This window comes from Haemorhous mexicanus, chromosome 4 (assembly GCF_027477595.1).
Source record: "Haemorhous mexicanus isolate bHaeMex1 chromosome 4, bHaeMex1.pri, whole genome shotgun sequence".
Lineage (NCBI taxonomy): Eukaryota > Metazoa > Chordata > Aves > Passeriformes > Fringillidae > Haemorhous > Haemorhous mexicanus.
In genome coordinates, this window is record NC_082344.1 from 46164504 (window position 1) to 46182176 (window position 17673).

Consider the following 17673-nt stretch of genomic DNA (forward strand, 5'->3'; position numbering starts at 1 on the left):
GAACATCAGTTTCCGAGATGGGCTCCCATCTTCCCTAAACATTTTCAATGAGACCTTTCCTAGGCTAAATGACCCATGGCATCAACAGATCCAGAGTCTGCTGGCTCCCTTAGCTATCTAAATTTTGAGCACTAAAAAGAAAAGCAAAACCATAAAAAACAACCTTGAAACATGATAAGAACAGCGCTCAGTAATAAGCTAGAAGTCCTGATATCTCAAGGAAAAGAGCAATCTGCTTGGAAAAATTCTTTGGAGAAGGCCAGATAACTGCTACAGGTTTTTGTCAGTCTCATTTTTACAGCTGAAAATCAGTGTGGACACTTGCTCAGCACATGCTGGTGCTCCCATGTCCCATCTAGCCCAGTGAGTAACACTGTTCACCTGCCTAAACAACTGGAAAAAATACTATGAGCTCTTCCCAACACTGCTTTTACAAACTAGAGCTTCCATCTTTCAGTTAAACTTAGAGGAGTGCAAATACCCAATGGAAAGGCTCCATTCTTACATCTGAAAACCAAAAAGTAAGCAGGAAGACATTCTTCTTTTTCCCTCCTTGCCCTCTGGAATAAAAACTGGGACAAGGAAGTTTCAGTATTGCCTTGGTCCCACAGAGCTTCTGCTTTAGTTCTGCTCCAGCAATTGCTTCTGTAATTCTCTGGAGTTTTTCTCAATTGAAGTAGCAGCATGGTATTGACATGATTTATCTCACTTTTACTCTTCTGTGCTAATGGGATTTTGATGGTGTATGGGTTTTTCTTGTGGCACACTGAGATCTGCATCAACACAATGCCTTCTTTTACTAATACACACCGATGTGCTCAACTCCTTGTCAAATTATTTGAGAAAATATTTTACTGCTGCTTTAGCAGGCAATTTATATAGCCAATTGATCATCTCAATTTACAGCCTTCAGTTCCACTCACAAATAAAAAGCTATCTTAAATTCCAAGTTTTCCCGAACACATACTTAAAGGATAAACAAATGGCTTTGTTACATAGCTTCACAGCACAAAAATTTCAAAAATTTTAACATTTTTTTCATCTCATATAATATCTCGAAGTCTTTATTTACCGTGCAATTTAAATTTTATTTCTGTACAATGTCAGGCGCAATGCACTGTTGTACCTCTGAATCATACATTGAGCGATAACCTCTGATCTCTCTCCCTTACCCCCTTGGCTTCCAGTTAACAGTTGATGAGTTGAAGATAGCATGAGGCTGAATCTCAAAGTAATCTCATTAGTATCATTTATTTTCTTTAGTCATACTTTGAATCTCTATAACTTCCTGAGGAAATGGGTTTCATGACATTATAACACTTCATGTGAAAAATACTTCCTTTTAGCTTAGGAAATGAAGGATACTTTAAAACCTGTTAACTGTGTGTGCCCTATTTTTTACAGTACAAAAAATAGACAGTGATGTAGGTGCTACAGAAACTATTGCAATTTTCTAGACCTTTATCATCTTGTTCTCCTCCTCTTCTGACCATTATTGCCTTTTCAGGCTTAAGAATACTAAGAAAGCTAAAATATGATTGATTACCAAATTCACCCCAAACATATATTTTTTCTGTGTCTGCTTGAAAAGTATCAGAGCAGTCAGGGAACTAAGCAATCAAAGCAGCTCCTGAGTTTGGAAATATTGGTGTTTAGTGCTCCCTGTAAAGACGTTCACTGCTAATGGTTTGGATACAACTGCAGAAAATAGAACCTATGAAAACCACTGACTGAAAATAAAGGTAAGTCTTGGAAAGCAGAATTCAAGATGTCATGGCAAAGATATATTAAAGTCCCTTGTGAAAATACCAGAATTACAGGTACAAATTTCAAATGCCAATACTATTTCCTACTTTTTGAACTGTAAAATTAAAACAAACTTAACATGGGAAAGACAACCTAAAAGTCAACAAAAATCAGTGCATGGAACTAGCTAGTCAGTGCTTCTACCATCATCTAGTTTACCCGCAAATATGATTTTGTCCTTAATTTCTTATAAGCAAGGGATAAAAGAGCCCCTCTGAACCACTGAATAGTTTAATGTTGACTTGAAATAAGTTCTTAAATCTGATTTATCTGTCTTTGAACTGACAGCATAGTAGGATGCTCTTCAAAGACAGCAGGATGAGACATGTAGCTCAGGGGTAAAGTCAGAAGAACCTTTTAGCAAGCTGAAAAAGTTAGCAGGTAGCTTGACAAATTTCTCTTTCACAAATTCTTCAATGTGCTTTGCTGGCTGATAATCAGTCTGCTCCCAAGGCCAGTCCATTTTGAAAAATATGACAAATATTCAGACACTTTAGTATAAAGAGTGCCTTCAAGAACAATTCTGATGGCTTTTCACCAAAATAAAATGTCAATCCAAAATTTAAGCTACACTGTCAAGTTTGTACATACTCAATGTTCTTTCCTTTAGCTCACCATTTGATGGAAAAAACACATCAAGCAACCCGAAATAAACACCTTTCTTCCCCACAACCGTGTCATAAGTGGAATTTGTTCAATAATATTAAAAACTAGCAACCTCTCTCTACCACCACCCCATTCCCACCAAATCCCTCTACTTTCATCCCAGAAGAAGTGCAAACACTAGATACCAGATATGAATACAGACAATGCCTCTCCCCTGCCTTGAAAATACAGAGCCACTGTTCTGGACAATATTACTGAATAGAAGCTGGCTTTGCCCCAAGCTCTGACAACTTTGTAAACCCAGCTGATAAAAAACAACTTACTTAAACTCACACCAATCCCTTAGTCAAGTAAACTAGCTTTGTGCCAAAAAAGTAGACAGGCAACACATGCAGACAACTAATTCTGCCATGGTAGTACCATCACAAAAACACACACACCTGTCCTCATACCCATAAACAGGTTCATTCTCACTTACTGTTACCTATCACACATATATACACTGCCAAACTCAGACTCATTCTGTAGGACAACTAGAAACACCTCTAAAATACCACAACACACAGTGAACTTTGATATATTTGTATAAAAATAAATACATAATTATACACAAATTAATATTCTGGACACATACCAAATGGCCAAAAATGAAAATACAAGGTCTTGGAAAGAAAGTATTCTATTCTCCACTTTTAGAAAGTCTGTTTCACTACCTTAACTATGCACTTTGTTAAAAGCAAAGCTAAGGGAAGCATTGTTACATTTCAACCAGTAGAGCTGGTTCTTTAGCCACAAACCACATAATTTAATAACAGACTTTTTAGAGAAGAAAAATTGTCAGGAACAGTTTGTTCACCCAAACCCTACAGAGTAAAGTGGCTTCATGAGTCTCTATTACCCACATTCACAATTGTGGGAAGCTCAGAGAACACACCGAATGACTACTGGATGAATCAGACATAATTCCCACCTTTTAGTCTCAGTTACAAGCTTTTTTTCTTTAAGACATTGATCACATATGTCATCATTTACCTATAGGTAACTTGTAGACAAATCTTGCACCAGATTCCTCCTCAATTTATTTCAAGATGCTTAGATAACTGCAAAATATCAATGCTCTCTCTTTATCAAAGACATAAATGAATAGATAGCTACACAGACATCCAACTAAAACGTTAAAAGTCAGCACTAGAATTTTACTGAAAATAATATTATGTTTCTTCTGAACGCATGACACTGGAAAAATTCTCACACTGCTCATCAATGGATGCATTATTTATGCAATAAGTCAACAGTTCAGTCTGCTTGATTCACATGAGGTTTTCCTAAGGTTGCATCAATGCTTTCTTTGGCAGAAGCCTTCCAATAAAGATGGCACGGCTTATGGAATTCTAGATGGGCACCTCTAAACTCTGAAAGTAACTAACTAAACCAGCACTATGGCAATATCACACCCATGCATACCTCCAGTAAAAGGAGTGAAAGATAATGTTATTTAAGACTGACAAGTATGACAGTCCCACTGTCCACAAGACAGAGAGTGTATGCACTCACACAAGGCAGACTTCCATTTTATATCAAGAGTAATCTTACTTTTTCTGGGTGGTATAGATTTTAAGACTTAAGCATGGCTTTAGGTAGGCTGGATAGAAGTAGGAGTATAAGAGAGAAATTACTTATCTAATGTATAAAAATAATTTCACTTAAGTAGGAGACACAACTATACACATTGTTGGCGACATCCTTTGGTCCTAACAAAACTCCTATGTCAACTGTGACAATGCTGCTTCTCTTTTCTCTTTCCTGGCATTTGATTTCGTTTAGTATATAAAAGTAACAGAAAGCCACCTTACCTTTTTCTTCATCTATTCGAAAAACTCCTAAACCTGATCCATCTCGGATGGAATATCTGATCTCCCCATCTCGGCCTGCATCTTCATCATAAGCAGATACTGTCATTACTGAGGAGCCAACAGGAGCATCTTCTTTTATGAAGCCTTTATCTGCAAATATGGAGAACCGTGGGGTGTGCAAGTTTTCATTCACATCAACTATCTCAACCTCAACGTAACACGTAGAGGACAATGAAACGGGTTTTCCTTTGTCCTTGGCCCGCACAGTCAAGTTATAAAGTTGTTTCTTTTCATAATCCAGTCTTTGTACAATACGCAGTGCTCCGCTTATTTTGTCAACGTCAAAGGTGCCATCTCCACTGTCCAAAAGACTGTAACGTACTTGACTTGACTGGCCTAAATCAGGATCATAGGCTTCTAGCCACGTAATAATAGTTCCCTCAGGAAGATCTTCTCGAATTTTCACATGATAATTTGAAGGAATAAACTTGGGAGGATTGTCATTTACATCTTCTACAGCCACTTTCAGAACAACTGTTGAAAATAATTGAGGTTCTTCATTCGGTTGGTCCCTAGCCTCAATTTTCAACAAATAAATGTGCTGTTCCTCCCGATCCAGGACCCCTACAACTTTCACAACTCCTGTCACAGAATTAATAGTAAACTTGTCTGTATCTGTAAGAAGAGAGTATTTCACTTCTCCATTAGCCCCCAAATCTTTATCAGTAGCTCCAACTTGAATAATTTCACTGTTGGGCTCTTTGTTTTCACTTACTTCAACGAAATAGCTGTCTTGGAGGAATTCCGGAGGGTTGTCATTAGCATCCAAAATTTTTATATCTAGAAGGGTCCAGGCAGACTTCTGTGGTATTCCAAGATCATAGACAGTAATATTGAGTGTATATTTATCTTTTACTTCTCGGTCAAGGGGAGACAGAATTTTCAGCACTCCGCTTTCCATATCAACAATGAAACTACTGTCCTCATTACCTCCAGAAATAACATACACTAGCTTTCCATTGAAGCCAGTATCAAGATCAGCAGCATTCACAGATATTATGCTAGAGCCCACAGGCTGGTCTTCTTTTATCTCAATGCTGCTGGGGAGAGTACTTCTAAACTGAGGTGCATGCAGATTCACAGAGTGAGTATCAAAGAGGGCATCCTCAACTTCTCCACGATTGTGCAACTTATTTGCTTGTAAGAGCTTCTCTGCGAGCATTTTGGCAACACCAGTTTCTTCACACTGCAAGTTGACTGGTTTGCGACTACTAGCTACAGTTATGTTGATATACAATGGTTTTGCAAAGTTCTCTCCATCTGTAGCTGTAATTTTCAAACTGTAAAAAGACATTTTAGCACCTAGGCCATCTATCAGTGACTGTTTGAGAGAAAGTACTCCAGAATTTGGGTTTAGGCTAAATAAATCCAGTTCATTTCCAGATTCAATTTGGTATCTCACCAACTGGAGCTCATCAGCATCAATAGCAGACACAGTTGTTATTTGTTCTCCAACACCAAGGTCCCTGGGGATTATTCCCTCACAATTTATTTTCTCAAACAGAGGTATATTGTCATTCAAGTTATTTAAAATAATAGTAACAGGAACTTCAACTTCACGGCGATATGGTATACCCCAATCAGAGGCTCGAATCCTTAAATTGTAAACCCTTGGCATCAATTCATAATCCAAGTCTTCTGAGGTACTAATAATCCCATTGAAATGGTTAATCACAAATGGCAAAGGATTTAGGTTGGCAATGCTATAGGTCACATAACCATTTTCCCCTTCATCAGGGTCTTTTGCACTCACTCTCATGACACTTGTACCTACTGGCACATTTTCATCGAAGGAAGCCTTATAAGATGTCTGAGTAAATTCAGGAGGATTGCTATTCATGCCTAGTACCTTAATTAATACTTTTGCAGAAGCTCTTCTGTCACTTGTCACAACTTCAAGTTCAAAATGGGATGCATATTGTGCTTTTATAGGTTCTAACGTGGTAATAAGACCAGTGTGAGTGTTTAAATTGAATTTTACTTTTCCTGGTGCATTTTTAAATACATATTTTAAATGTGGGTAACTAGGCACAGCTTTTACCATTATCACAGGTGTGTTTGGAGGAGCAAATTCACTTATTTCAGCTCTATATATCTCTTTTTCAAATCTCACAGGACCAGACTTAAATTGTGGTGATGTCACATGAACAACTTTTACAGAAGAAAATTGTGGGGGATTCCCTTTGTCTTTAGCTTGAAGGGTAAGGTTGTATCCAAAAGGGTGACTCTCCCAGTCAATGGGACCAATGGCTTTTATTCTGTATTCTTTGCCACCCGGAACAGACCTCACTGTTTTGAACTGTTGAAGTGCATCTCCTGCAACAATATTTAATGATGCTATTTCCCCATTCGAACCCTGGTCATTGTCCTCTACGGTTACAATTGCATACGTTGGATCTGTGTCTGATTCTGATGGAGTCAGTGGAACAGCTGTAATAACAGGGGCGTGTTCATTTGCTTGCTCTACGTGAACCGTCAGTTTTGCCATACTGCTTATGCCACTGCTACCATACAGCTTCAGCCCACGGTCCACTGCGAGAATTTCCATCTCATAACGCTTAGTGTCCGAGTAGTCAAGTCTACCAGTTAGAACTACCACTCCACTAGTTGGATGTATAGCAAACACATCTGTTCTTTCTTTAAAGCTATAGTAGAACTCTCCATTTGTCCCTATATCTGCATCTGTCGCACTGACTCTTGCGATGCTGGTCCTTATGGCTGTGTTTTCAGGCAAAGAAACACTGTAAGATGTTGGAGAAAACAAAGGCCGCAAGTCATTTGTATCCAGTACCTGTATCCTGACCTTGGTGCGTGTTTCAGCATTTGTATTTTTTTCAACTGCTTTAACAGTCAGCATATAATGGTCCTTCACCTCCCTGTTAAGGATAGCTGTGTTTCCTCCCTTGGTCCGTATTCTCAAAAAGCAAAAGTTTCCAAGAACATACTCTTCAGCTTTGAACAAGTTCTCACTGTCACCAGAAATAATTTTGTATCTTATGTCCCACAGTGGATTTGTAATGTAAATGCCCATTTTCACTGGATGCCCAACATAAGTCTTGGCTGCAGAATTCTCATACACAGTGGCATTATACTGTATTTGTGTAAATTGCATTGATGGAGCATGATGTGGCCTTTGATTTCCTTCACAGTTTCCAAAATGCTGCACCAGCAGCATCAGCAGCAACAGCATAGTCAAGTATCTTCCCATGGCAGCAATTACAAAGAAACCCTGAAACAAGAAAGAGATGCAGTAAGGCTTATGATTGTTCAAATGTTTATCAAATAAACATTGATGCTTAGTTCAGAATTCATACTTGAAAGAAAACTGCAGGATACACATTTAGACTGTATCATTTTCTTGAAGAAAGGGTCAAAATTATTTGCAGTAATAGAAACACAGATAAAAACTCCTACAAAATGCCAAGAATCCATTACATCAAAAGTCTAGGAATTACTAACGCAACACGAGAGGAACACACAGCTAAGTTCAAATGAACATTCCCATGAAGCAACATGCTAGAAGAAATATATCAATGCTGTCTGCTATGAGCAAACAAACTAGGTCAGAACTAATCTGGAGTAATGAACATTCACTCCAGTTCTCTACTTCATACATGACAATTATGTCTAGTAGAAAATTCTCCTCCCTCATTTAATTTAGATTGTAAAATGACTGATGTCCAACTACGTGCAAGTAAACTGCAAGAGCTGGCTTGATATTACCATCAATTCTTCACAGTATCCAATGTGCACCTGTTCCAAGAAATATAAATATTATAATTAGAACAGAGGATAATTCTGTATTATAGTCCCTCCAGCTCTGACTACCCTTGTAAGAGTAGAAGAGTAGTGCTTATAAAAAAAAGGGGAAAAAAAAAAAAAAAATCAAGCACCACTAAGGTGTAAAGCCCATAAAGAATAAGATGTATTCCTTTATTCCCCTCTCAGAACAGATCTGAAACAAATTAGTATAAAGAGCTATAAGAACAAGAATCTATCAAAATTACTGGAGGAACATTTCAGTTGAGTTTCTCCAACACACTCTAGAAATGACAGAGAAAGAACCTGGAACAGCAAGACAGTCATAAAGGCACACCTACACAGGATTTGCCTTTTGAAGTCAGTACAGCATTTTTACTACCTAAATCTAGGCAAGATTGCAGTAGGAAGAAAGGCAGAAACTTCAGGAACAAGACATCTGGGACCACCTTCTTCATCTGGGTTTACAGCAACCGTCTCCACTCCTTCAAGTCTCACAGTACAACAAATCAAAGCCTCAGAAGGCTCCCTCGACAAGCCCAAGCTTTCAACAAGATCCTGGGGGCAAAATTTCTTTCCAGCAAGTAGAAAGCAATCCAACATTTTCTTGATTACTTTGATTAAGTAGTACACATTCATTTATTTCTCCTTTCTCTATTATCTTAAATTTTTTCCTTTACCTTTCCTTCTGAGTTTTCTTCCCTGGCTAATCTGCTACACAAATCAAACTAATTACTCACTATGTTGTTCTTTTATTGTTCCTGACCTTTTTCTCCCCACATTTTAGCCCTAGTCTGCCCTCATCCTATTCTTAGGATGTCAATGTCTATGTACCCGACTTCACACTAGTTCTGTTCACCTCCTCTAAAATAATATCACATGTTGTCTCCTTTCTTTACTCATGTTTCTCTTACAGTAATTTTTCTCTTCCCTACTTCCCACCTGGGGAAAGATCACACTGGCTGACATTCCATGGACTGACTTTGCCCACTAGCAAACATCAGAGCAAATTAATCTGCTTGTGTCAACAGTTCACTTCAAAACCTCAGAAGGAATTCAGTCACAGATATTCCTAAGTCACAAACCATAGGAATAGCCTTTCAGAAGAAGAAGGAGAGAAAAAAGTGTGTCTGTCTTCCAAGACTAGGCATTAAGTTGCACAATCAAAACTATAAATATAGCAAACAAAAAGTGAATAACCAAATAATAAAAAGCATTAAAGGTCTTTGAAGTTAGTCACTAGCTGGAACCAATACTTACAAGGTCTTAACACTGAATGAAGAAAAGGTTGGGAGGGCAAATGAGTGAGGTTGGAAGAGTCACTATTTCAATGGCTTAACAGTATTATCCCTCCCCTGTCTACTCTCCTTCCCAGGCTATGATATGTCCTGGGAATACCAACACACTTGGGTCTCCAGGGCTTTATGTCCCAGCATACTACCAAGTTAACAAATATTTGCTTAAAACCAAAAAAACAAACAAACAAACAAAAAAACCCCACAAAAAACAAAAACCACCACAAAACCAAAACCCAACCAAACAAAACAGACTCTTACACACAACCAAATCTTTGCAAAAAATAACTGATATCACTAATAATTCCAAAACTCTGAAAATTTTAAAATGACACTAGACTGGCCCAAAAGGCTATGTTAAGAAAATTGCTTAAAAATGATGTTTTAAGGAATCAACAAACCCAGCTTTTCCTCCATCTTGCTGGAATTTTGGAAGCCATCTATTACCAATGATCTATTACTCAATGATCAAATTTTATGTTGATCTGATCAGATGCTTCCCTGTTTTCTCCTTCAGTTACAACAGAATTTTCTATTATTATTTTTAACTTATACTGAAGTCCAAAACCCAGCTTTATTTCTGATGCTGTGGCACCTAACTCACTGCCTATGCCTATGTTTGGCCACAGGCTATTTGAAGTGGCGGATTTATAATGTAAAACATTGTATCTGTTTGTATCTTTTATTCTTTGCTTCTCACTTCTCAGGCACATTAGACCAGACATGTACCACACTAAGATGCATTAAGGTATCCAAACTTCTCATTAATATTCAAAGTTGACCACATGTGTAGGTTTTACTATTACTGCAAATATTTTTCTGTGCCATAATACCTTGAGCACTTTTTGCTGCTCTTCTGTAGCAACTTCCAAGTCTGCTCAGAACCAGCAACAGGCAGCCCATTACAAACAATAAGACAACCAGCAGTAAGAGAATCTACTCCCCAGCAGTAACCCCTATGACTTGCTGAGTTACAAACAAGAATGTAAAAGTATTTCTCAAGTGAACACTTAACCCCATCAGATAAAAAGTTAGCAATTTCTTTTACACAATACTATTTCCATCTTGTCACAATTTACACAGCTACTAGAAAATAAAAAACATTGACTCGGATTAACAAAAAATCAACATAGTATATTCTTGGAAAATATTGAAAGTATTAAGCAGCTCCAGTTACAAAAACTATTAACTACTAAGAGAAAGTATGAAAGCATTAAGATAAAGTGATAATGTGTTAGATATAGACCCAGATGGCTCATTACAGTGTGCCAAAATGACTGAGTTTCAGAAGCATTTTAGCCAAAGGCTACACTTTGAACTCCTAAATTTTTATTATCTTTGGAATATGACCAGTTTAGGATTTTCTGTATCCATGTTCAATACACAAGGCAACAGTTTGCTTAACAAACATCATAGCCCTTAACTCATAAGTGCACACAGTATTATTCTGAAAAGCTACTTTCAAACAAACTTTGATTTCCTATCTGGAAATTATTATTCAGTTTATTTTTATTTCTATGCATATCCAGGTCATTTTTATTTATATGCAAATTTAGCACTGGGATATGTAAGATAGTTTTACTAATTAGTTAGAACATTATCAAAACTATTAAGGCATTAAAACATTAATTTGTACATGGAAAAATATAAATGCAATTTAGAAATATGAACTATCTTCACATTAAAGGTATAAGCATAATTTTGAAGCAAGCAGAGCTCAAATTGATAATTTACAAATTAAGATGACTGGATAAGATAGCAGTCACAAGAAAGACTGTTTCTCATAGCAGGAAGTTTACAGTATTTAGATTTCAAAGTTTATAGTTTGAGATTTGAAAGTTTTAAGCATAAAATACAAAACTTAGTAAAGAGCAATTTCAATGCCAAGCAAGCAAAAAAAAAAAAAAAAAAAAGACCAAACCAAGCTTATATTGCTTATCATAGATACATTGAATCAACTTACCATACACAGATACATAATGTATCTATAGGGAGCATACACTGAGATATTTATTCCCCCACCAATGGAAGTCACAGACAGAAAAACTACCTAAATCAGGCAATATACCCAAGTTAGGCTTAGTCTCATTGCTCTTCTTTTTTTACATGCAAGCTCTACCAATTAAGTCCAGAATAACATGCCTACCAAGCAAAACATTAACTATGTTTATTTACCACAAAGGTCAGTTTTGATCAGCACACGCAACTGATGCTGTCTGACAGAAAGACACTGTGAAACTAAGCAGTCATGACAGGATTTCTAGTGTAGCAGTCTATGAGGGATCGTGCGACTTTGCAAGCTGCACTAATTGTGGTTACACCTACCCTTTCAATTGTTTAAAAGGAATTATTCATGCAGTCTGATGGGGAAAAAGAAATACCAGGTTTAGCTGTTTCAACATGCATAACTTTCCAATCAAACAAATTAACAGTGTCTTTTGCTTTTCAGAGGGAGAAGTTGTCTGTTTTGGTATTCAGAAAATTAACACATGATGAGAGTGTATGGTAGTGTTACTTTAGTAAAGCTGGGGAGTTATTCAAAAAATGTACATTGTCGCAGAGATTAACATAACAGTTTCAACTTGCGACTAAAGTCCAGCAAGTTTTATGTTTGTATTCCCCACGTCATGAGTTGATCTCATGAGATACTTTGATTTATGTTTTCAAGATATTAACTGTTAAAAGGAAAATGCAGCAGCTATATTCCACCAGCAGGCAAAGATTCTGAAACCAGAATGAAACAAATATTCACATGGAGAATTTCAACTGTTTATCTGTAGGCAGTTACTTACTGCTGTATCTAATATGAACTCATCAGCTGTTCAAGGAAAAGCAGACCTCCAATCTCTGTGAATAATAGCTTGATCGAAATTTAGCATGGCACTCTAAAATTTGTGATAACAAAAATAGTTCTAGTGGTTTCGAATTCAGTTTTAAACTTAAAAAAAAAAAAAAGGAAATCTTCGAAAGTTTAAAGCCATTTTACACTTGTTTACTTGAACTGATAGTAGAGTTAACTTAGCCATACAAAGTTCTTTAGCATGCCTAATTAAAAAAAAAACAGATCATCTTTCTTCTGGAATGACTACTAAGGCACACCTTTCATTCCCCTAAACGAGATTTTAGGATTTCACAGTGAATAAAACAAAAACTTTTAAAATAGTTTACAGCATGCAAGTAAGATATTTACTCACTGAATAGTGGAATTACTTCCACATGGTTAGAAAAGCAAATAGGAAATACACATCTATTATACAACGCTCTTTTCTTTTACTGAAAGACAGCAGAGGTAGTAAAAGAATACAGGTAGTCTTTCCTATGCCACTCCCTAGGAACAACTTGTATGCAAGTATTTAAACCGCAGGAAAACCTGCTGCTAGAAGGCAGCATTTCTTTAACTTATTAATGCTTTTTCGAAAAAAGGAGTTTCCAAGAGGGGGACACTAACAGCGGTAAAACACGGCGTCACTTACTGACGAGAGAGATTAAAAAGTGCATCTTTCGAAGATAACTTTGTTTTGCTCCAACTGCCCCAAAGGAAGAATAAAAGCAGCAGGAGAAGCCGACTGATGAGTGCAGCCGGGCTCTTCCGGGGAGCCGCTGCCAAACGTCGGGTCCTGGCGGGCACTGCCCTTTACCTTTCGGAGCAATCCGGCGAGGAACGCAACGAGGGAGGCGGTGTGGAAGTGCGAACAAAGGAAGAAATTCATGCTAAGGTACTTCTCACCCGCCACGAACCGCCCCTGCCGGCTCACCCGGGAATGAAGTTTGCAATGGCCCATCAGAAGCACTCAGACACCTTGCCTCAGGGAAAAGCACCACCGCCAACTCTTTTCCTCTGCCCAACTCCGGCGGAACCTGCCCGCTAGAGTCCTGCTGGCTCTCCGGGGAGTGCGGCCCCAGCTACAGCCCGGCCGGCCGCCGCCAGCCGCGGGGGGAACGAGGCGCCAGGGCCCGCGATGCGCGGCGGGGAGCAGGGCAGGGGCAGGGGCCGGCGCCGCTCGCAGCCCGTCCCACCGGGGCCCGCAGCACGAGGCGGCCGCTCGCCCAGCGCCTCCGGGCAGCCTCGCCCCCGTCCCGGCCTCGCCTCGGAGCCTCAACTTCCCAAGGGGTCCGCGCGCCCTCCGCCCTCCCCCCACCGCCAAAACTTCTCCCAACTTTCCGGCTGGCCCAGCGCTCACCTCTCTGCGGCTCGCTGCCTGCGGGAGAGGGCGCGGGCCGGGGCCAGCCCCGCACGGTGCCTGCCGCGCCGCTCCCCCTTTCTTCCCCGGCCACCAGCGCGCCTCGCCGGTGCCTCCCCGCCCCCTGCGGGCCGCGGCGCCCCCCGCCGCCGGATTCCTCCGCGGCGCTGGACGGCCGCCCCTCCGGAACTCGTTTCTGCGGCGCTCGGCTGGAGCGGCGGCGGCCCTCGCACCCCTGCCCGGCCCCGCCGTGGAAGGACGAAACGCGGAACAGAGCAGCGGGGGAAGGGCGAGCCACAACCACGAGCTGTTCCTCCCGGTGGCCCAAGGCTGGGGGAACGCCTCGCCTCCGCCGCGTTCGCCCCGCTCTTGCACGACGGGAGCGTCACGGAATCGAGTGTCGGTCCAGGGACGGGGGCAACTTCGCGTACGGCGAAGTTTTCCCCCAGAAAGGCTACTCAGAAACTTCGGAAAGCTGCTGCCGGGGGTGTCTTACGGGGATGACAAGGGAGACTGTCAGAGTCCGCGGGAACACGTGGTCCTCTGCTGTCCGAGAAATAGCGGGTGGCCGGGACAAGTCCCGTGGTGCCTGCCCGCGCCGCTGGTACCCAGGAGCGCCCAGCCGCGACCGCAGCGCCTCGGAGACCGCTGCCCTTCCCACAGGCGGCCGGGCTGCCGCCCCCGGACCGTGCCGGCCGGCTCGGGCTCACGCCTCCCCACCTCGGCTGGGCTGGGCTGCGCTGGGCGAGCCGCCGCTTAACGGCCGGGCGGAGCAGGGAGGTCTCAGCAGAGGCCAAAAGCCACCGGCGTCTCCCGCGGCTTCCCGGCACCGCTGTAGGGAACGGCGCCCTGCTCCGGCGTCGGGAAAAGCAGCGGCAGCGAGAGGCAGTGCGAAGCCGGCTATACCGCCGGGGGAGCGCAGCGGCGACCACCCTGCGGCCCGCGGAGAGGGTATGGGCTACCAATCCGTAAGCTCAGGTGGAAAAGCGCCTTGCCGGATTCATGCTGAAGGAATATCTGGCGGTCTGTCAGCCCTCCGTTAAAGATTAATATTCCGAAACAGTCCTTTAATGATTCCCCGCTCATTAATAAGTGATCACACTTAATAATTATCAAATGTTTGTCTGGGGAATCATGTCCCAGAGGACTCACAACGAAGCCGGGTTGCAGGTAGGAGCCGCCAGCGGGGGCGCATTTACCACGCATTAGCCCCGCTACGTCTTTTATTAGCCACATAAATAAACACAGCCAGCGGCGGAGGGAGCCCCTCTCCAACCACAGCCTCATGCGCCCAGGGCTGCAAGTCAAAAGGAACCAACCCCGTCAGAAAGCGCTGGCTCTCAGGGTCACCAACCCGCAGCCGGGCGGCTCCGCCCCGTAGCGCCCGCGCCCCCTCCCCGGGGCCGGCCCTGCAGCCCCCGGCCCCACTGCCCCGCGGTAGCGGCGCAGTTCCGCGGCGGCCGGGCAGGGGGCGCCGCGCCACAGCGCACGGGCGGCGGGCGCTGCTGCCAGCCCCGACTCCGGCCCCGGCTCCTCCGAAGAGAGCACAACCGAGCCCGTAGCGACGAGCCCGGCTGCGGGGTCCGGGTCGGGAAACTTGAGCCTCGCTGTCCCCGTGAAGGGAGCGGTAAAGCTGGGGTACCCTCCGCTCCAAGGCACACTTAGCTTTGCATACAGTCGATGTACGATATACACGTACTGATATATACATAAACATGCACACTCTACACAGTTAAAAACCACGGGTTGAATCGAAGACCCCACTGTTTTCAGTAACGCAACAAATTAGAGCACTAGAACTCTCAAGGGAATCACCCCTCTCAGCACCCTGCTGATAATAAACTCATTAAACAAAGAACTTACCAGACCAGCTGGACTCGGCACTCTTCTCACAAAGTCCGCTCCAGCTCAGTTCATGTCCGCACGCTTCCTCCTCCCGCTTTCTTTTTTGTCCTCTGGAGAAAGCACGAGCAATGCTCCGGTGCCCACACGCCTCTAGAGAGCGAACCCCGCGGTGGCCCTGGCGCTCAGCGCGGCCCCGGCGCGCAGCCAGCGCGGCGCCCGGCCCCGCCGCCACAGCGCGGCATGTCGGCTCCGACCCATCCGCTGCTTGAAACTTGAACGAGGGGGGGGAAGGAAAAATACACGAGGAGTGGAAGAAGAAGAAGAAAAAAATGAAAAAAAAAAAAAAAAGAAAAAGAAGAAAAATCAAGGCGAGAGGGAGGGGGAGATCCAACTTTCTTAAGACATGTCCAGGCAAAGAACGGGCAGAGTTGAGGAGTTACAGCAGCAGAGAGAGAGTGGAGACGCTGCGCCGGATCGCCGACTCCTTCCCTCCCTCTCTCCTTCCCCCGCCTCCCTCCCTCCCTCTTTCCCTCCCTCTCTCTCCGTCTTCTTTCGCACTCTGTCCGTCCCCCTCGGACCCTGCTCACGGCAGCACCACCCCCTCCCTGCCCTCGCCGCTGCAGTCGGCGGCGAGAGGGAGCAGCGCGGAGCTCTGCGCGCCCGCACGGCTCCGCGCAGTGTCTCCGGCGCGCACCGGGGCCGCGGCCGCCCTGCCTCCCTCCCTCCCAGGTGAGGCGCCGCGCAGTGCCCGGCCCGCCCCCGCCGCCCCGGCCTCCCGCCGCTGCAACTCTCCGTGGCCGCCGCCGCTTGGAGGCCCGCTGGCTCCGCTGCCGCAACGCCGCTCGACTCGGCGGGACGGCGCTGCCTCCGCCGCACGCTGCGGGCGCCCCGCAGCAGCCCTGGCGGCTCCTTCTCGGCGGGGCACAGCCGCGAGCTCAACCGGGTGGCTCCAAGCGGGCTGAGCACGGGAATTTCCCACTCTCTCCTGGCCGCGTTAAGTCAAGAATAGTGTCCTCTCCCTCTCCCTCTCCTCTCCTCTCCTCCCCTCCTTTTTTATTTCCCCCCTTTTTCTTCTTTTTCCTTTTTCTTTTCTTCAAGGGAGGAGTATTTCTCGAACCACAGCAAAAATAGTGCAGAATGGCAGTTCCTTCTCTAGAATAATGCACCACAAGCAAGCAAGATGTATTTATAGTCTGGTTCTCCCTCATCCAACGTCAGTCCCAACCAATTACTCTTCTTTGACAAAGTTCAGGAGATTCTTCACTGCCTAGTGGCAGGGATCAGCTGGAAGGAGAAGCCTCAGAAGGTTCTTCCTGAATGGTGTGGTTTATGAAATTTTGGGAAAACTTCAGAAAATGCTTTAAAAATTATTTGTCTGAGAGACATAGTGTAACAGTAAATTTGTAAAGCACTCTGAGATTCTCATAAAGTAAAATATTCTTTTTTTAAATGATTTATCCCTAAGGACCTTAAAATCATGGCCCTCTTCCAGAAGTCAAATTGACTTCTGAAGACATTGGAAATTGAAGACAACAGTAAAATCTATCAGCCAAATGATCCTGCAGGATTCTAGGATAGGAAGAGCAGATACAAACTGCAGTATATAAATATTAAGTACGTTTCCAAGTAGTTCATACATGCCATTTCAGTCTAGGAATGTTCACTTTGAGCAAACCTCCAGAAAGTTTAATGTCAAAACTCTCTGTCCTTATAGATTTCCACAACAGACACAGCTGACTGATTTATTTAACATCTCAGCTTCTTTCTAAAGACCCTAAATGGAATTATACTGAGTCCTTATCCAAGTGCCACTGGGCCAAAAGACCTTTTCTTCTGTGAAAACTGCTTCAAAGTGAGTTGCATAAAATAAACTGCATTGAAAATAGCATTCCAGAAAAGGAGTAAAAGGGAAACACTTTAGACCATTATAGCTAAGGGCTAGAAGCAAATGTAAACCACACTTCTACTCCCTACAGTTGCAAATATTTTGTAATTTTGGAGTTTGAAATTTCCTACCTTTCAGATTCATTACCATATTGTGGTTGATTGCTGAATTAAGTAACACAAGGTCAGGACCACAAATTGCTTACATTTTTGTCTAAACTTTAATTATTAATGCCTGGAGAAGTGGTAGAATTGCAACAACATCCTGTAAGTTGGACAGGAGCATCTGTGAAAAGTGTCTGGTAAAGACAGCAAGAAATTGGAGGCTTCTGATTTGGATTTCCTACTAGACATGCTATGCTCTCAGTAAGAAGAATAAAGGGG

General features: G+C 43.0%; 1 protein-coding gene across 3 annotated transcripts in view; it reads right to left on the reverse strand.

Annotated features, from left to right (window-relative positions):
• FAT1 (FAT atypical cadherin 1) overlaps positions 1-15612 on the reverse strand; it is a 102761-nt gene extending 87149 nt beyond the window's left edge. For 2 of the 3 annotated variants that reach the window (XM_059844679.1, XM_059844680.1), the window contains exons 1-2: positions 13561-13689; positions 4266-7554 (exon numbers count right to left, since the gene is read on the reverse strand). In XM_059844679.1, coding sequence (XP_059700662.1) covers positions 4266-7533 — 3268 coding nt within the window. In that variant the 5' untranslated portion in view covers positions 7534-7554; positions 13561-13689. Of the gene's footprint in view, positions 1-4265; positions 7555-13560; positions 13690-15423 lie in introns of those variants that run through there. The other variant, XM_059844678.1, reaches the window with a different exon arrangement.
• Positions 15613-17673: the final 2061 nt, after the last annotated feature.